This window comes from Uloborus diversus, chromosome 1 (genome assembly GCF_026930045.1).
Source record: "Uloborus diversus isolate 005 chromosome 1, Udiv.v.3.1, whole genome shotgun sequence".
Lineage (NCBI taxonomy): Eukaryota > Metazoa > Arthropoda > Arachnida > Araneae > Uloboridae > Uloborus > Uloborus diversus.
In genome coordinates, this window is record NC_072731.1 from 205902372 (window position 1) to 205921162 (window position 18791).

An 18791-nucleotide genomic window follows, 5' to 3' on the forward strand; every position below is an offset into this window, starting at 1 on the left:
TATCACAATTTCCTTATTAAAGGACAGATAAAGATATAATTAATATAACTTTAAAGAGAAACAGTGTTCCCAAATTCAGGAAAATTCAATAAGGTGAAAAAAAGAAACAGGTTAGGATGTAAAAATAGTGGTTATTTATGACATAAGAGATTTTTTTTCACGTGGTAAATACATGCTTAAATGCTATTCCTAGCCCAGCACAAACAAAATTCAAACAATATTTGTTCGTATTTGAAGTGCGAGATACCTTTTTTCTCTCGTAACTAGCAAAATGGAAATTCAGTCAAACGTTCCGGTGAAAATAACTGAATAAATGAAGTGAAAACTGACTTTTTAAAACACAAAGTAATTGTATTTCCCTGGAACAGGTACGTAAACAATCTCGATACTAACGGAAATAAACGGAAGTTATCTGTAAACTCTGTTGAGTATTTATGAGATTTAAAACTCACAAACATTGAGAAGTTGCGTTATATTTTTTCATAGATAAATGTGATAGTTTTCTTCAAAATATGAGCTGTTTCAAATCTCGTTTTTCAGTAGTATTCATTTTATGCTTATATTTCTTTATTAATTAAGTTAAAGCTGATGCTGCTATGTAATAGAATTAGGCGCCACTGCCGGTCCCAAGCCTGGATGAGAAAAGAGGAGACTGCCAAAAGCTCCGCGGCGAAAATGGTGCTGGTCAGTGGAGCCGAAAGGATCTCGACCAACCAGGAAATGCAACTTAAATCCAAGGTGTGGACATCGCGTCGATGAGAATATCGCGTGACCAACCTGGGTTAAAGGTTCTCGCAATTGGTTCACCTCGTGACCTGGCAAACCACGTTGTATGTTGCATTCCGCCTGTAGAGAGGGTCAATTCAATTGGTGACCGTTTACCTACCCTCAGTTTCCCTAATCTCTGGCAAACCTAAAAACAAACGAAAACTTGGCGGTGAAAACCACCAAAACAAAAGGTTGACTCGTCCCGGGATATCCGGACGCAGCCAGCCCTCACTGATACTGTCTCTGCTCCTGAAAAGGGGTAAGCAGGCAACCCCAATAAAACTGTTTTTTAGGAACCTCTTGCAAAAACTATATAATCTGAAGTACCTCCAAGAAGCTGACCAGCCGGCGATGTGGAATCGTCAACGTGCTGTCTAGTTCCAACAGAGCAAGTAACAGGGTCAGCAAGGCACCCTATCTACAAAGAGGGTCTTATCGAAGCTTCCAACCCTTCACTAATCACTGTACCTCAAGTAAAGAGGGTTAGAGTCTCCTACAGCCAGACTGCATCTGCCATCAAGTTGACCATTACCACGAAAGGCTACCGGGGGATCAACTTTCTCCGAATGATGCCATTGTTACACAAAGGGACATCGATGCTATCATTAATGACATCCCCTCCAATGACAATGTACCCCAATTTGTAGCTGTCAGTCTATCAAATGGTGCGCTGGTTATCCCGTGCACCAATGACTTCAAAGCAGAATAGATACAGTTACGCTTTAACGGACGCACTGTGGGTGACTCTGAATTTCCAGCGCTGCCCTTCAAAGATATCCTGAAACCGGTGAAAATCACCTTCAAACGAGGAACATCTACACATTGAAGCAGAACCAAGTCCTTAAACGACTTGCCCGTTTAAATCCTGGCCTCAATACGAGTAGCTGGAGAGCAAGAGACAAGAAGGTAGTGAAAGACACCTATGTCAGATGGATTTTTGAGGTAAACTCTGGTTCAGCCGAGTTCATCAAGAAGTCCAACCTTTAATTGTTTGTTTGGAGATTTTGCAAATGATTGTGTAAGATTCTGCACGATCCCAACAAACAAAATTCTTGCTCAGAAACCGCCTCATGCAAGAACTCCGATGTTTCATTGGGACCGAAGGATAATGTGGAGGCATTCTGAAACTCTTTCTGGTGACAATGACCTGGATCTTGCAGGAAGGGGTGGAAACATCGGTGGTTGGAACACCATCCGAACATAACTTCTACTGTAAGTATTGAGAGCAAAGAGAATGTTCCAAACTCTCCTAAATCCACTACCAGTTCGATTTCGAACTTTTTGGAACACCTTGACGTTTCAGATGTAGATTCTGACGTATCCCAGGATAATCATCGAAACAAGCTGCTTCTTAGCGGGTCCACGCTCTCTGTGATGGCGGTGCTTGGCATTTTTGTTGCGCAGCTAAACCTTCATCATTGCCAGTGTGCTGCTGTTCTTCTCAGTAAAGACTTGGCAAAAACGAACTATTGATATTGCCTTAGTACAGGAACCTTGGGACATCCACTGTAAAATCCTCGGTCTGAGAAGCTGTGGAAAAAATTATATGATCTAACCTGTAGTACACAGAGAGTCTGTTTAGTTGTTAACAAGCGTTTGAATATTCTTTGCCTACCGGAGTCGATGGTGACAGCGTCGCCATCAAGAAGTCTTTAATGAAGATGGTATTTCGGTATGTTACATGTCGGCTTATCTACCCTATGAGGATGATATTATTTTAGCGATCTCAGCCAGCAATTTCGTGAATTTTTGAGTGCATGCCAGACTGAAGTTCATTATTGGTTGTAACGCTAATGCTTACCACATTGTGTGGGGAAGTAGTGACTGCAACAATAAAGGTGAGGATCTTTTAGCCTACCTTTATTACTCGTAACAGGTTGAACAAACAATATGTAATGACAGAGCAGTAAATTGCGTAAGTGATTGGCAGTTGTCGGACCGGAGTACCTTATCTGACCATAAACTAAGCCTTATGAATTTTTCAGGTCCTGCGCTAAACAAACTGCAGGAGGAACGGAATCACAAACGGACACTTTGGCATTCCTATCGGGAGGATCTGAGGGTCTCTCAAGCAGCTAAAAATTTTTAACTTACTTCGTTGATAGACTTGGAACTAGCTGTTAATTGACTTCAGCAATCTATACTCCAATCTCATAAACATAATTGCAATACAATGTTCTTTAATTTTACTCGTTAATTTCCATTAACGAGTTTCTTGGTGGTGTAAAGATCTTAATGGGTTAAGAAAGAATTGCAGGAGATTTTTTAATACGGTCAAAAAAAAGGGCGATTGGGCGAACTATGAAGCTTGCAATTATTACAATAAGGCAATAAGCCAGTAAACAGGAAACCTGGAGACAGTTTTGTAGTCATGTAGATAGCGTTTCTCGTGTAGCTAAACTCACGAAAATACTCTCCAGAGACAATTTTTGTCAACTGGGTTCCATCGAAAATTAAGATGCTTTCTTTACTGAAGACAGGGAAGCGCATTAACATAAATGTTTAGGGTACACTTTCCTTGCTCCCAATATTCCGCTATATTCCTTACGTGGACGTAAGAAAAGGTGGAAACTATTGGTGAAATTGTGACCACTGGCAGGATTGCGTGGGTCATTAATTCGTTCAAGTCATTTAAATCTGCTGGACTTAATGATATTATACCAGTTCTCCTACAGAAAGGTGTGGATATTATCACACCACATCTTTGTAGGATCTACAGGTTCTGTCTAGTCTTGGGCTTTCTGCCTTGTGCTTGGAAAGCCTGTAAGGTAATCTTCATACCCAAGAAGTCGTGTAAACTACAACGAAGCGAAAGCCTTTAGGCCTATTAGTCTAACATCTTTTCTCCTACAAACTCAGGAGAAATTAATTGATAGGTACATCAGGGATAGTGTTTTAAGAACCAACCCTGAATGACATCATGCTGTTTTTTCCCATGTGGCGGCAGTTTGGATCAGATCTGATGAAAATGTAGTTGGAAAAAAGAGTGGTTCGTTTCGCGACTCCCGGACACTTTATTGGTGTTCGGGGTTTTCGCTGGATGTGTGGTGATATGAGATGATCTAATGCTGATGCCTTCATGAACAGCAGATGTTTTTTTTTTTTTTTGTGAGACGATCGTAAAACCGCATCCAACTTAATCTCATGAAATTTCCCGTCTAATACGTTGAAGATGACGACATCTGGATAAATAATATATAATGAAATCGGTTGCGGAGCGATTTCCGAATTTTCTATAAAAATCGTGTGCGGGGCGATTCTCCGAACTTTTGCAAATTGGTGTTGGTAAAAAATCCAAACATGCCATTATTTTCACGTGTTACATCGGACAGGTCGTATAATCCAATTTTTGATTCTACAATTTTTTGTAATTCCACTGATCAACAAAGTACAATATGTCATTTTTTTGATTCCACGTGATCATCGTTTTGTAAAATATATAAGTTTATTTGAATAGTAATTGTTTTAAACAATGATTTACTTTTGTGTACCATACATGTGCTGATCAGCAGTTTTTCTTATAATATTATATTTTCAAAATGGTCATTTCTTAATCTTTAACAATTTAATCTATACGATCATTTTTTGCAATGTACTCGTATATATTCTCAATGAATAAACTAGCTTTAATGTTTCTTAATTACTCTCTGGCATCATTTTTGTGATATGCGGATATTACTTATATTATGCGGATAAAACTTTGGCATTTACCAGAACTCTTAATACTTCTTTCCGTTTCATTACCATTCCTTAACATCAGTCAAATTCTTTAGCATTGGAATTCTTTAGCACAACCATCTTTCTAAATGCCCGCATGCTTATCAGCCAGGAAAATCCACTAAGATTGCGCTCGATGAACTGACAACAGCTCTAAATAGTGCAGTAAATGAACAGGAAGCGGCACTTGCTGCTTTGTTTGACATTGAAGGATTCTTTGATAAGGTCCCCACTGAGACTATAAATAACTTTTAGGGTATGTATCTGGGTTAATAGTATGCTAACTTCCCGTATGGCAAAAGTTTGTATGCTGAGTAAAACTATGATAGTGGGTAACTGCCGCGGCTGCCCACAAGAGGGTGTTCCTTCTAATCTCATTTGGAGCATGGTGGTGGATGAACTTCTGGAAAGAATTCGTTGCAAAGGTCTGCACTGTATTGGTTATGCGGACGGCAAACCTCTGATTATAAGGGGCATACCCTTATTTCATGATACTTTTACAAATCTCATGAGGTCTGCCCTTAAAGAAATTGAAATAAGGTGTATAGAGGCAGGTCTTACGATCAATTCGAATAAGACCCGTTTGGTTGCCTTCACTCGGAAACGTCTCAAAGATTTGCAGATAATTGAGTTCTTCACTTTTCCTTTTGCCTATTCAAGTGAGGTCAAGTACCTGAGTGTGATTATTAACATGGAATATTCACCTTAAGCTTTTTATCGATAAGGGCAAGAGGATCTTTTGGTCTTTCAGGCGTGCCATTGGTAATTATTGGAGTTTTTCACCCAAAATCGCTCAGTAGGTTTATACTAAAATAATTGTACCCGCGGTTACGTATAGGGCAATTGCCTGGTGGATTGAAACCTGTATTGTAACTGCTGAGAGTTGCCTTACCAAAGTACAAAGGATGGCCACTATTCTATCTACAAGTGCCATAAGAACAACTCCTTCCTATAGCCTTGAACTCCTTCTAGGCCTTTTTTCTCCATAAAAGCAAGTGAAAATTTAAGCGATCCTTTGTGCATATCGCCTCAAGCTTATGTATCTCTGAAAGTCCTTTCATTACCTGTCTCTGAATGATAAACTTTGTGCAAAGACTATTAGGCATCCTTACTTCATGACTGGATATTAAAACAATTCAATTTTAATGACGATTATAACACTGTTTTCGTCCAGAGAACAATAGAAGGATGTGCTGGAAATCATTGGCAAAGCACATAAAATCTGCTTTACAGATGGTTCCAAAACACCATTTGGAACTATTTCTGGTGCATACTGCTCTTCTCATTAAGGAAGCTTGCTACTGTCTACCAGGCGGAAACTTTAGCCATATTGGCATGTGTAACTGCCAGAACGAGGCATAAGCGGTAAGGTTGTTAAAATATTAACTGATAGCCAAGCTGTGTTTAAAGCTCTCAATCGAGACTCTTTTTCTATCAAGACTATTTGGAAGTGCCATAATGCACTGTTACGACTAGCTGGCAGTAATAAGTTTCCCTATCCTGGGTTCCTGGTCACCGTGACCTTTTAGGCAATGAATTGGCAGTTTAATTAGCTAAGTAGGGTTCCAACTCACCATTTGTGGAACCCGAAACTGTCCTCGGTCTGCTCTTCAATGCAGTTTGGTTTACTGCATAGAACCTACTTCCGGGTGAATCGTATAGTCGGCGTCTTCAATCTGACTCTCAACCAGCAGCCTCCCTGATTTAGATCCAGGAAACTGCTTAATTTTAAAAGGAATGAGATCAAGAAGACTGTTGGGTTACTAACTGGACACTACTCTCTTAATAGGCATCTTAATCTGATGGGTGTTACTGACGATTCATCGTTCAGAGGATGCCATATGGCAGAAGAAAGCTCAATTCATGTACTGGCTGAATGTGACTTCTACTCTGCGCAGAGATTTTAACACTTAGGATACGTGGGTCCCTGTTAACTGCCTAAAATATCGGTTAGGTAATTGCTGAAATTTGTTCCAGTTATTTGGCTTTACTAGTAGTCAAAGCAGAGACAGTACAATACACCTGTGGTCTCAGTGCTTGCGCTCGTTTCAAGCGCCCACCTCAGTCCCTTTGAATAGGGATGAATACAGATCTCCATGTATTTACCTCTAATTAAGAGACACTCTTTTTGAGGTTACAGAAAAAAAAATACGGAAAAATCTCCATAAATGGAATTAAAAAAACCTAATTCATTTGAACTCAAGGTTCCGTTTTTGTCCAAAAATTGGGTAATAAAAGTTTGTCTTGACATTAACATGAAAATAAACAAGTAAGTATTCTAAAATTATTGCTGAGGCCTGCATTAATGCAGGCCATAAGGAAAGCTCATAACAAGCTTTCATAAAAAATTTGAAATGTAATCACCCTGTTTTTTGCTTTGTAAATTACATGAAATTAAATAATTCGGTGTTAAACATAAATTCAAAACTGTAATTAATGAAAATCAGAAACAAAACGTTGTTACTGCGAAGTTTTTGATAAATTTTTAATATTCGATTCCTACTTATTATTTTTTTTTCTTCAGATTGAATAATTCTGAATTTTATTTAGTTTTATATAAAACACTTTCAATACTCAATCTGAAATCCTATTAGTTTGCATTTCTTGTGAAAGTACCGTAAAATGGTCCAACTATGGGCTATTTTTCGATGTTTTCAATGAAAATTCGGTGTATATCTTTCATTTAGAAATTTGAAGACTTTAGCAATGGTAGCTATACATCTCGTCTTTTTAATGAAATGTTAAAAAAAAAAAAAAAACTGAAGTTGAAAAGTGTAAAAAAAAGAAGAAGAGGATTTTTTCCCCCGTGGCCCATAGTTGTACCCCTACTTGGTTCAACTATGGGCCACCTCATTGTAACCTAGAAAACACAGTGAAAACTTAAACTGGCCTTGTTATCTGAGACTACATGTTGTCCTCTGCTTGAAAATGTATAAAGATTTTCATTCCATTATTTACCTTTTTTTTTTTTTCATTTTTTTAAAACTTCATCCTCACTTGTCGTTTTGAGTCATTAATAAAGTTCAACATGGTAAACGTAGATAACGTTCTTTATTATCTGCCTAGGTTCTGACACAGAAACTTCGAAATTTAGAAAAACATCACCAACTAAAGGCTAGGTACCTATACATATGTCTCAGAAAATACGTAGGTCTGACAAATTTTAAACGAGATGAAAAAAAAAAAAATGAAAACTAAAATGCGAAATCACATTTCTTATTCCAAATCTCATCAAAATAAGTAATTTTTAAAATTAACTCAGTTTGTATTTGGTGAGGCGTTCAGTCAGCACCTTCTTTAAAAACTCATAGTACGGGCGATAGGGCGACATTCAAGCCTTCTTCTTTCTTTTCTTGTCAAGATTTACAATAAATAACACAAAATGTGACGAAAGCACCACTACAGAGAATAAAATGGAACTCTAAGCCACTAAAAACCGTGAAAAATAGTTGGCCCATTGTTGTACCCCAAAATTCCCATTTTCGATAAATGTTGAGAGCTTGTGAAAACTTCGAAACATTTTAGGTCAACAAGCTGCCTAATTCATAATTGACAAATTAGTAAAGCCAATCTGAACTTACCAGATCTTGGAAAACAGGTTTAGTGGTTTGCCCAAAGGAGACTTTTGGCTCTTCCACGAGGGAGTCGAATCACGCACTAAAAATGACTAAATTATCTGAGGTATACCAAAACAATGGCAATCTCTGATGAATCGTCTTTAACTACTTAAATGGTTACACTACCTGGTCATTTTTTTGGAGCTCGTAAGTTTGAAAAATAGGCCACTATAGAGTAAAATCATCGCTATGGCAACAGTGGCCCATTGTTGCTGCCCTTGGCACAAAGTTGTACAGTTTAATGGTATACTGAGTTAAATACATAGTATGCAGCAATTCATCTACCTCCGAAGAAGGAACACTTCTTTTTAAAGGACATGTTGTTTAGTCTCCTAGTGTCCCTTCTTGAGATGATCTAATGTATTATCAATGCAAAAAGTTTTATGTGTATTTTTGAGACGTTATAGTAAAGTAAACACTTCATATTTTCTTTTTATTTTTTATTTGTTACAGATATTTGAAGTTAAAAAATAATGCACAGAAAGTGTTGTTGTATCGATTTATTCACATTTTTCAACGATCTATGAAACTCAGTCTCAGAGGCCTGTCCGGAGCATTTACTGTTCTAGTGATCATACCAATATCTTCATGGTGATATTCCACTTTAAAATTTCTTAAAATCTGGAAGAAAAACAAAATTAATTTGAAATGTTCTCTTTACACGCGTATATGTTTTTCTCACATCACTCTTGAAGCATATTTATTTTGGAATATACCTTTAATACTTAATACCACTTTTAATAGTAAACGTATTGCTAGCTGCCGTGTAAGGGACACTATGTTCCCATTAATGCTGTTTGCGAATCACGTGTAATGTTTCACGGGGTTTTTTTTCCATTAAGGAGCAGCAAAAGTAAAGTTGATTTTTGTATGCACTGTTAAAATTATTTCTGACATTTTGCGGGAAAATGTACTGGCATCCCTGTTCACAGCTTTTTTACAGTAAAATTCAGTTTTACATTCAAAATGTACGGTAGAAAAAAAAAGGCGAACGCTACGGATAGTTGCGTTGCTTAGAAAGAAAGAGGTAAAAATACTTAAATTCAAACCTGAACTTTCATTGTTTTAAGAACAGAGAGCTAGCCCCTATACTGAACTGGACTCAAGGGACGTGGATTTGATTGCTTCGCACCATAAGTCGCACGGTGTAGCAATTGGTAATGTAATCAATAATTTTTACGGTAAAGTTTCCTGTAAAAAGTTGTCTGTTCCGTAAACAATTAATTTTACATTAATATTGAATCAAATATTTTCCTAAATATTTAACAGTGTACAGATATTTGTTAAAAAAAGAAAAGTAATTTGAGATGCTACAACATACTTTGAATTTTAAAACGCAGCTATAATTATGGTGCCTCACATTCAAAGAAAATAAAAACAATTCATCGCTCGGAAAGTCAGCCACTAGTGTCATTAGAAAAAAATAGGAATAGAAATAATTGTCTCTGCTCGGACTTCCGAAATTGAATCGTTTATTTCAAAAACCAGTTAAGCGATCTAATTTTTAATTTTAAGAACACATGTAAGGTGAAACACTAGTAGCGGCCACTTCTTCAGTATTGCCACTTCAAGGTTTAAAGCGCACTAGCAAAGGCCACAGTGAAATACATTTTTAAACTGTAGATCTAGTACATTATTTACCCCTCTTAAAACTCAATGATCGTTTTTTAGCCCAACGCGTTCTCAATATTCTCAATTTCTAAACTTACCAGAATTTCAATTTTTCAAATTTTTTTCATTTTTTTTCTCAAACCTCAAATTTGATCCAGCAGTGGCTACTCCAAAATCTGAAAATTTCAGCAGTCACCACCTGAAAATTTCCCATCCGAAGTATTTACGTTACTTACTTTAAATTCAAATAACCGATGAAAAAAGTTGATTCACTATGATAGTTACATTAAGTACCAACAAAAAGTACATTATTAATGTCTATTTCTTCTTTCAAAGTGCAAAATTAAACTTAAAGTGGCCACCGCTGGTGTTTTACCTTATAACTGCATATGAAGTATTTCAATGATGATTGCAATATTGTTGATTGAAAGAAATATACCTAAATATGCATTCCTTTTAGTTTTAAACATTGTAATCTTTATAAACAAATTTTAATACGAAAGTAAAAAGTGCTTTTTCGAAGCGTTAAAGCTGTTGTCTGTCTGGTTTTTAAAATTAAGAGTTCAATTTATTTATTTCTGTTAAATTACTCGCAACTCCAGAGCTCGGATACGCTACCTTGCGGTGATTAACATTCCTACCGCAAAAGGTTCATTCCACGTGTTTTCTGTGGGGTAAATTACAGGCTCAGACAGTTTGTGATGTAATGAAATTTCAGAAGAATAGAAATAAAAGCTTCCCACAGACACGATGAAAAATTACTTTCATTCACCAAGTGTCAAAGCAAGTTATAAGTTACGGCTGCAGCGCTCCCTATAGTTTATTGGAGTTGCGAATTGAAGAACCACATTAGTAATACATTTTTCTGAAATTTCATATTTATTACATAATCTTGAGTAACATTTTTTTTCAATAATCACAACAGAAAAATCATGTTTAGCTCAATTGTTCACTCCAATCGTTGATTAATTACCTTCCCGTGTCAAAAGTTTGGTTGTCGGAGGCTATTTTTACTCACTTCGAGTGTAATTTAGCATTTCCATCTCTGACGAGCATGTGTTAGACCTCTGCGTTCAAAGTATAACTGACGCTCACTAAGCTATTTTTTTATGAACATGAAATGAGTTTAAAAAGCAATTTCAAGTTTGCATGGCAATAATATTTGAATTAAGTCATCATTGATATTTTTGTGTCGTCAATAGCAGCCTCCTTGTATTTGAGAGATACGCGTGGCTATTTCACTTAATTTGCTTGTTCGCTTGCTTTTTTGACATTTTGATTTGCTATTTTTTACACATTTTATTGTGTTTTTTTTTAAATTCCAAATGTGAACAGCTGAATCAAAATATCAAAATTATCATTGATTTTATGTGCTACAAAGTTTAAAAATGTTTTCTTTCCGTTTTGGGGCAGTTTTTTTTTTTTTTTTTTTTTTTTTTTTTGTATTTTAAAATTAGAATATTTTTAATAAATAATTTACGCTTTAACTCTTGGTTAATTACAACATAAATAATATATTTTACCGTTTGATAATAGTACATATTTCACGGAAGTGTGTCTAAGAAACGCACATGCCCTTTGGTGTTAGTGTATAGACCGCACACGCGTGAGGAGTAATTATACGTATTAACATAATGTGCAATCAATGTAAAAATGATTCGATTTCTCATTAAGGAATTTTATTCTTTCATGAACAACTGGGTAATTCTCAAAAAACCTGAACTTTTCCAATCACATTAAAAAAATAATAATAAAAAAAAAATCTGAAGAAAATCTGAAAATAAATCATACTTACTCTTTGCTAGGAACTTATTAAGAAAAATTAGAGGGAACTCACTTTAACTATGTTACACCCTCAAAAGAGTGGACAAGTTTCCATACACAAGAAACTGACAAGCAGCACCAGAAGAGTTACGAAGTGAATTTCTGCATGGGTTATCTAACATGAAACTATAGTAATAAAAAATAACTGAAACCTAAATCAAAAAGTATGGTTATTAAATGACAAAACAAAATTTATGTAAAACCTCCCTAAGCGGACAACCCCAATTTCGTCGAGTACAAGTTCCACATAGGATTTTCCATATTATTCACTCTGAATAGCTTACACTTCGAATAACGGACATTCGTTTCAACGAAAAAAAAAAGCGATTGCTACATTTAAATTTTCATTAAGTTAGCCATACACAGTATGATAAAACTTACAAAAAGAAAAGTTACCTTATCTTTATCTGCGAATTGTTTTATAGTTCAGGAAACCCAAACATAAATTAAAAAGGGAATCAGCAATATTAATAACATATATTTTACTTTTATAAAAGCAATTACTGAATTTATAGCTTCACTAACCTATTCGAGCAACATTTAAATAAACAACTGTCTAAACAATAAATCTCTTTTGGAACTATTCGTCTGAACAACAACAAAAAAATATTAAATAAATAGAATCATTCCAATGATACATTTTTTATTTATCGTTTGCCAAATTTAACTTTCTTTTTTTTAATTAATCTTTTTTCGAACTAATTTATTGGAAATATATCTTTCTATTCTACGGGATGCATTACCAGTGCTTGAGAAATAATGCTAGGAGAGTGATTTTTTTAAGACAGGAGTATGACGCTTTTTTTAGGAGAGGAGTATGACATTTTCCTACATTTTGCATGTTGCGTAAGCCCAGGATTAGAATTAAGGTAACTAATATTATTTTTCGATTCTAACCTTTTAATTCAGTTACACACTATATGAGTAGAATTATTATTTTTCTTTTATTTAACAAAGAAATTTTGTCCAGGAGAATATCAGCAAAAATGTTTCATACCCATTTTTTAACTTCAAAGTTTTAGTAAGAACAGCAAACTAATCATATGAACTTAATACTTAAGGATTCATACGAAATGGTGATAATAAACAGTGTTGTAGCACAGTAAAAAAAAAAAAAATCATTTTTTTTAATCTATAATTACTGAAATCATTCCTACGACGGGATAATGACATGAAAAATGGGGACAAAGTTTAAAACGATGTACGTTGATGATTTAAATGATTTATTTAAGGAATGCTATTTTACACCTTAAAGTATGCTTTATTTTGGACTACAAATTGAATTTGTGGAATCTTAACACATAAAAATCTTCTGTGCCGACGTTTGTCACCATAAAGCTTTTAAACGGCTGGACCGATTTTGATTAAGTTTTTTGTGTGTAATTAAGTTGTGGCAAGCATGGTTTTGGAGCGCGATGGATCGAATCGGAAACGGTTTCGTTAATTAATTAATTTAATCATTGGATGGTTATATCTCGCAAATGATTAACATTTATTTTAACCTCTTGTTGAGCGATATCTGAAAAAAATATTTAACCCCTTGCCAAAGGACAGGAAGATAGCCAGTTCTGCTTTTTGTAATGATATATAGAGAAAGTGAAGCCTTCATTTATTTTGAAACCAGCGATTTTAGATCCCTTAATATATATTTTAAAGTAAAGTACTGGAAGTTTCACTCAAATCGTGTATTCTGACACCATAGTTGAGCCATGTGACCGAATCGGTGCTTTAGGTTTTCCTAATCAAATGATCAGAAAGTACCGAGCATAGCAACATTTGTTTATCGGCACAAATTCATTTGAGTTTGGCCACCAATGTCAAGAATACTTAAAGGTTTATCTAACTAATCAGTACAATATTAAAGGAAAAGATGATGGAATTTAAAGACGAAACAATTTTTATTTTTGTCCAGATAAATTAAAACAGGGTAGTTTTGTGCACAAAAGATGAGTGTAGTGGAAGATCTTTATCTTTGGTGGAAAGAACAAATTAGGCAATATATGAAGTTTAAAAAGTTTTCGTTCAAAAGATCGGACCGCTGCGCTGATCGGTTGGAGTTGGTTTCGCTCAATGATCGGCTAGATTACAGTAACGTGGTGGCTTGGCGACTTTGCCTACAAACAATAGAGTTGCGTGATCATTCGTTTACATTTTAAAGCTACTTTTTAGGTAATTTATTGCAGTTTTTGTTTATTTGGCGAAATATTTCATATCGCAAAGAATTGTTTATTTTTAAAAAAGTTTTTATTCATTTTAGTTGAAGAATGTGTTTATTTTACATCGGGAGGGTGGGGGGAGAGACCACCGGTGGTGTACCTTGGGTCTTGGCATGGTGTACCTTAGACCAATGATTAACAAGTAAAGAAAACGTTATTTTCAGTAAGAACATCACTATTTATCAATCAGTAAACCACACATAATATTAGAAATACTTTTTTTATTTGTTTCAAAGATAAATAAAAATTTAGACCTTATCTTATTACAGTTCACTTTTTTAATAAAATGACAAGACGCTCTAGCTTCTGAAAACCATACTAAAGATTATTTTTTTAAGCTACACTTATTTCTAACTAAGATTGTAATCGGATAAGTCAATTCCAAATGTCAACTTCTCGAGCTGCCTTTCAGATCTACTAGTTAGTAGTGGGTGTGGTAGCTTGAATATGATATCCTTTTTGTCAACTTCATAAAGGGTAGGATCTTCTCTGGTGAAGTTCTGACAGTTTGGATCTTTTTTCAGATATTACACTTCATATTCATCATCAGCTAATTGAATAAATCTCTGCAAGAAAATATTTGATAGCTTTCTTGCCAGATAATTTCACCAATAATAAAACACCAATTTGAATATTGACGTTATCTTGATCTTCTATTTCATTAAAATGATGATCTGAAATATCGGTATCCTCATATACATCTTTGATATTCTCAGATTCAGACTCTGAGGAATAATAAAGTTTTCTTTTACCTGGCTTGGTAGGAGGTTTTACTGTATTAGTTTGCTTTACTTTTTTATTTCAAGATTCTCTTTCTCGGGTGTGTCGGTCAAAATACAAGACTTTCTTTTTGCGGTAGTGCCTTTGGATATGGCCTTATTTCTTCAGGAGTGACAAAGCTTGGCAAAGAAATACTAGCTTCTGATGTTGACACACCAGTAAAATCATTTTGTGTGTTATTTTCATGTTACTTTTGCATTGAGAGATTAGTGACATTTGATAAGAGGAATTTAAAATCTTGAGAAATGTTTTCATTCAGTATATGTAAGCCAGTGACCTTAAAACCATTGATTATATTTGTTAATATGAAGGCCAGTGGGAGTGCTCGTCCAACTATTCCAGCAAACTGGAGAACATGAAATTTTAGGAGTTGTAATAACTATGCAGAAGTGTGTACCTTGTACCAGTCCAAGGTACACCACTTGTATTGGGTTCGAGGTACACTACTTGGTTATAAAAAACAAAATAGCTGACCATCATGTTACAGTTAGGCCTAACTTTGTTTCAAGCACATGGTGTTATAGCTAGAACAATACTGTAAAATGCATGACCTTCATTTCAGAATAAACAATATTTGTTTCATAATAAAAATACACAAAAATATCTGGAAAAACTTACTTTTCAATGGTATATTTCTTTTTTTAATAATACTTAAATCAGATGAGCGTTCAACAAAACAGAAAGGTATGCAATGAGAGGTCTACTGGCAAATACTTTAATTACACATGTTGCTATTCAAATATTTTAAAAAGCAGAGCTATAACCAACCTAGGTCGAAGGTACACATATGTCCGAGGTACACCACTTACCCCTACGCATTCTGACACCAAGCAGCTTAAAACATTTTCTTTATACATATTTTTTTCAACAGAACGGCTCAAACACTTGATAGTTTATTGAAATTTTTTAACTTTTCAATTTACAAAGTTTGAAGAGAACAACGTCTGTCGGGTCCTCTGATGTTGATTTAATTTTTTCAAATAATTTAAGTCCATTTGAAAAATGGCTGGGGACACGACAAAAGTGTGACTTTCTGATTTTTCAAAAATTTTTGCAGAAAAATCTAAATGAGTTATTGTTTAAATATGAATAGAATAACATCAGATAAGTTATTTCTAACTATTAAAAAATTAAAACACTTTCCAAGTTAAACAATTTTTGTGTTAGGCTACGGGGACATAATAATGTTAGAATTTTGGAGAATCACCCAACTCTTTAATTAGGTTTTTCAGGATTCCAATATTTAAATAGATTGAAAACATATTCACTCATGTAAAATAATATCCTTCTAACAGTGATAAAAATCGGAGTAATGGACCAACCTCAGCTGACAAGCAGATTATTTCCAACTCAGCCAGTCTTCGTCCGATGCAGCTACGAGTGCCAATTCCAAAAGGAGTGTAGGCGAATGGATTCTTGGGTTTATCGTCCTTGCTCAGCCATCGTTCCGGCCAGAACTGATTCGCATTTTTGAAATACTTTTCATTCCTGTAGATTTGTTGCAATGCAATGATAATAAAAGTCTAGAATATAAAAAAATTGATTTTATTTCACAATAGCAATAAAGAAATGTACGGGGTGCCCAATTAAGTCCCTTCTCACCCTCTTAGCATTAAAACTGCTGCTGCTATATTCATAAAAGTTGTGTCTAGTTATGATAAAATTGACATGCACTACTGAATAAAATAATTATAAGCTACCTGGTGGAAAATTATGGAGTTAGATTTTATGTTTTAAAAAATAGTCCGATGGGGAGAGGGAGTGTTGTACAAAATTGCAGAACACCATTAATTAAGTGCAAAAAATAACGTTTTGACATTAATGCAGATTATGTCAAAAAGCGAATGTGCATTTGGTTTATCGCCCGGATTCGTGTCCCTGTTACGCAACGAAATTTGAACGGAAGGATAAAACTCTTCGGGATAAAACATGACACAAAATTCTCAATTAAAGGTTTACTGTTACAGCTTGTTTTTTTTCTACCTCAGTGGATTTTTTTCACGTCACAGATTGTGTGGGGTGGATGCGTCGGGGGAATGTTTTAGCGTTTTATTCTTTGCATTGATGTTCACTAGGTGTGTTTTCTTAATAATGCAAAAATGCTCTACATTTTTTAAAGTTGCTTTTTTCTTTATCTCAATCTGTCTTCGAGGTAGAAATTATTTTCTCTGCTATTTTCCACCAAGTGATACTGCAATCGGTTTTACTCAGTAGCGCATGAACATTTTAATATACCTAGACACTTCTTTTATGAATATGGCAGCAGCCACTCCAATTTAAGGGGGTGGAAAATTACTTTAGTGGGCACCTTACTTATAGGGTGTCAGAAAACTCCTTGACAAATAGAAAAGCAAAAAATTGTGGCGTGAATATGCACATTTGCACAAGATTACTTCACTGGTTGACGATTTTTTCAAGACTTCGTTGAAAGAAAAGAAAAAAGAAAAGGAAACTGTCCAAATTGGGTTTGAAGGTGGCGCTGTATCACCGCGGTAAGAAAAGCAAACGTATTGTAAGGTGTTTAATCTTCAAAACACTTTACATTTTGCATTCAAAAAGGTGCTCCTTGAAACACTTAATCACGTGTTTACAGTAACCTAATTTCGTACTACAAAATGTTCTATATTTCATTTGGTATCTATTATTGTTGCATAAAACATCCTAATAACTCCTACAATAGTTCTGCAAATATTGATGCAACATATTTGCCTCGGAAACTCAATTTTCTCCACTTCCTTCAGGATATTTTGCGCAAAAGTTGTGGTGCTGTGAGCGATGAGCACGGTGAAAGGTTTCATCAAGATATATCTGCAATGTAAAACAGATATCAGGGACATTTATCTGAGTTAAGGATCGCCAAATACTGCTGGCCTATTGCAATTTTTAAACCCTTTTTGATGTACAAAAACTAGTCGATAATGAAGAATTCACAAAAACAGGTTAAAAGCAACTGCTGCTTTCTAAAAAAAATAAACATTTAAGAAAACAAGACCCATTCAATTTTATTTATTTCCCGGTTTTTTGTTAAATTGTCCTTCAAATCAATGAATTGTTGCTGTGTATTTTTTTTTCTAGCGGACTTTTTGTGTCTTAAAAACAAAAACCAACAAAAATATCAATTACATTTTTTTCCACTTAAGAAATAACTATATAAAAACAGACGAAAAGTTATTTTTTGTTGCGTAGTGTAATTTGTAAAAACAACAAAAAAATATTCGGTTATTTCTTTTTTTTTTAATACTCTGTTTATGAGTTTAACTAATTTTTCAAAGCAGGATATTTTTAATTTTTAATAATTTACATGCATATATTTTGCTGAATTTTTAAATTTACGCTTAAAAAAAAGCGTTGAAACATATCACTGTTTTCGATTGCTCTTGTGCTCACTCGTACTTTTTTTTGCTAAACTTATGTTAGATAAAATAAAGTAAATGAGTTTCAGTTGGCAGTGATATATAAGTACTTGAAACGAAAAATGCTGGCTCTTAACTTTGCAAAAAAAGTTCGAATTCGAGAATCAATTTATTGATTTGCTTAATTGCTCGAAAAGTTTTAGTTCGCACTTCATTGCATATTTTATTTAAAACTCACTTACGAAGTCAGAAATGAACCTTAATACATTTTATTGCTCAAAAAAGCAATACTTCAAGCGTATATTTATTGAAAGTTAAGAAATGTTGCTTTCAAGTAGCATGAAAAACAGCCAAAAAACGCTTGAAAAATAGTAATGCGTATAGATACATGAATACATGAGAAGAAGGTACTATGGACTACCATTTATACTTCTATTAATAGATAAAGTAGCTCTTTGTTAAATTCTTTAAATCATAATTAGTAAATAATTTAACTATTTGAATGAAATGTAAAGTAAAAAAATAATAATAAAAATAAAAAAAAAAACTTGCTGGATTCATTTATTTATTTTATTTATTTGTTATTTATTTATTTATTTTGTCGCAAAAACTTCTTTTTAAAAGGTGCAAAAAAACTTGCTCAAACAGATGGGTAACATTATATAGTTTTTTCAAACTATGGAAAAACTTTTAACGCACTTTTTCTTGTATTGGCGTAAAGTATTTGGTACCTTATATTTCTCCTTTTTTCTATTCTTTTTTTAAAGTAGATGGTTGTTATAGAGGAATATTAAGTTTTCTGGCCTCTGAACTAATGAACAATGGTGTATAGTTAAGATAAAGTTTGTTGCCTTAGACGTTCTAGTGAAAACTACATCGGGATTCTTCAAAAGAAAAAAACGGTA

At 34.4% G+C, this 18791-nt stretch overlaps 1 protein-coding gene across 1 annotated transcript in view; it reads right to left on the reverse strand.

Moving 5' to 3' along the window:
- Positions 1 to 8558: 8558 nt before the first annotated feature.
- The window catches only part of LOC129224507 (probable cytochrome P450 301a1, mitochondrial), a 36895-nt gene continuing 26662 nt past the window's right edge, over positions 8559 to 18791 (reverse strand). The window contains exons 8-9 of the mRNA XM_054858973.1: positions 15856 to 16056; positions 8559 to 8723 (exon numbers count right to left, since the gene is read on the reverse strand). Coding sequence (XP_054714948.1) covers positions 8616 to 8723; positions 15856 to 16056 — 309 coding nt within the window. The 3' untranslated portion in view covers positions 8559 to 8615. The remainder of the gene's footprint in view (positions 8724 to 15855; positions 16057 to 18791) is intronic.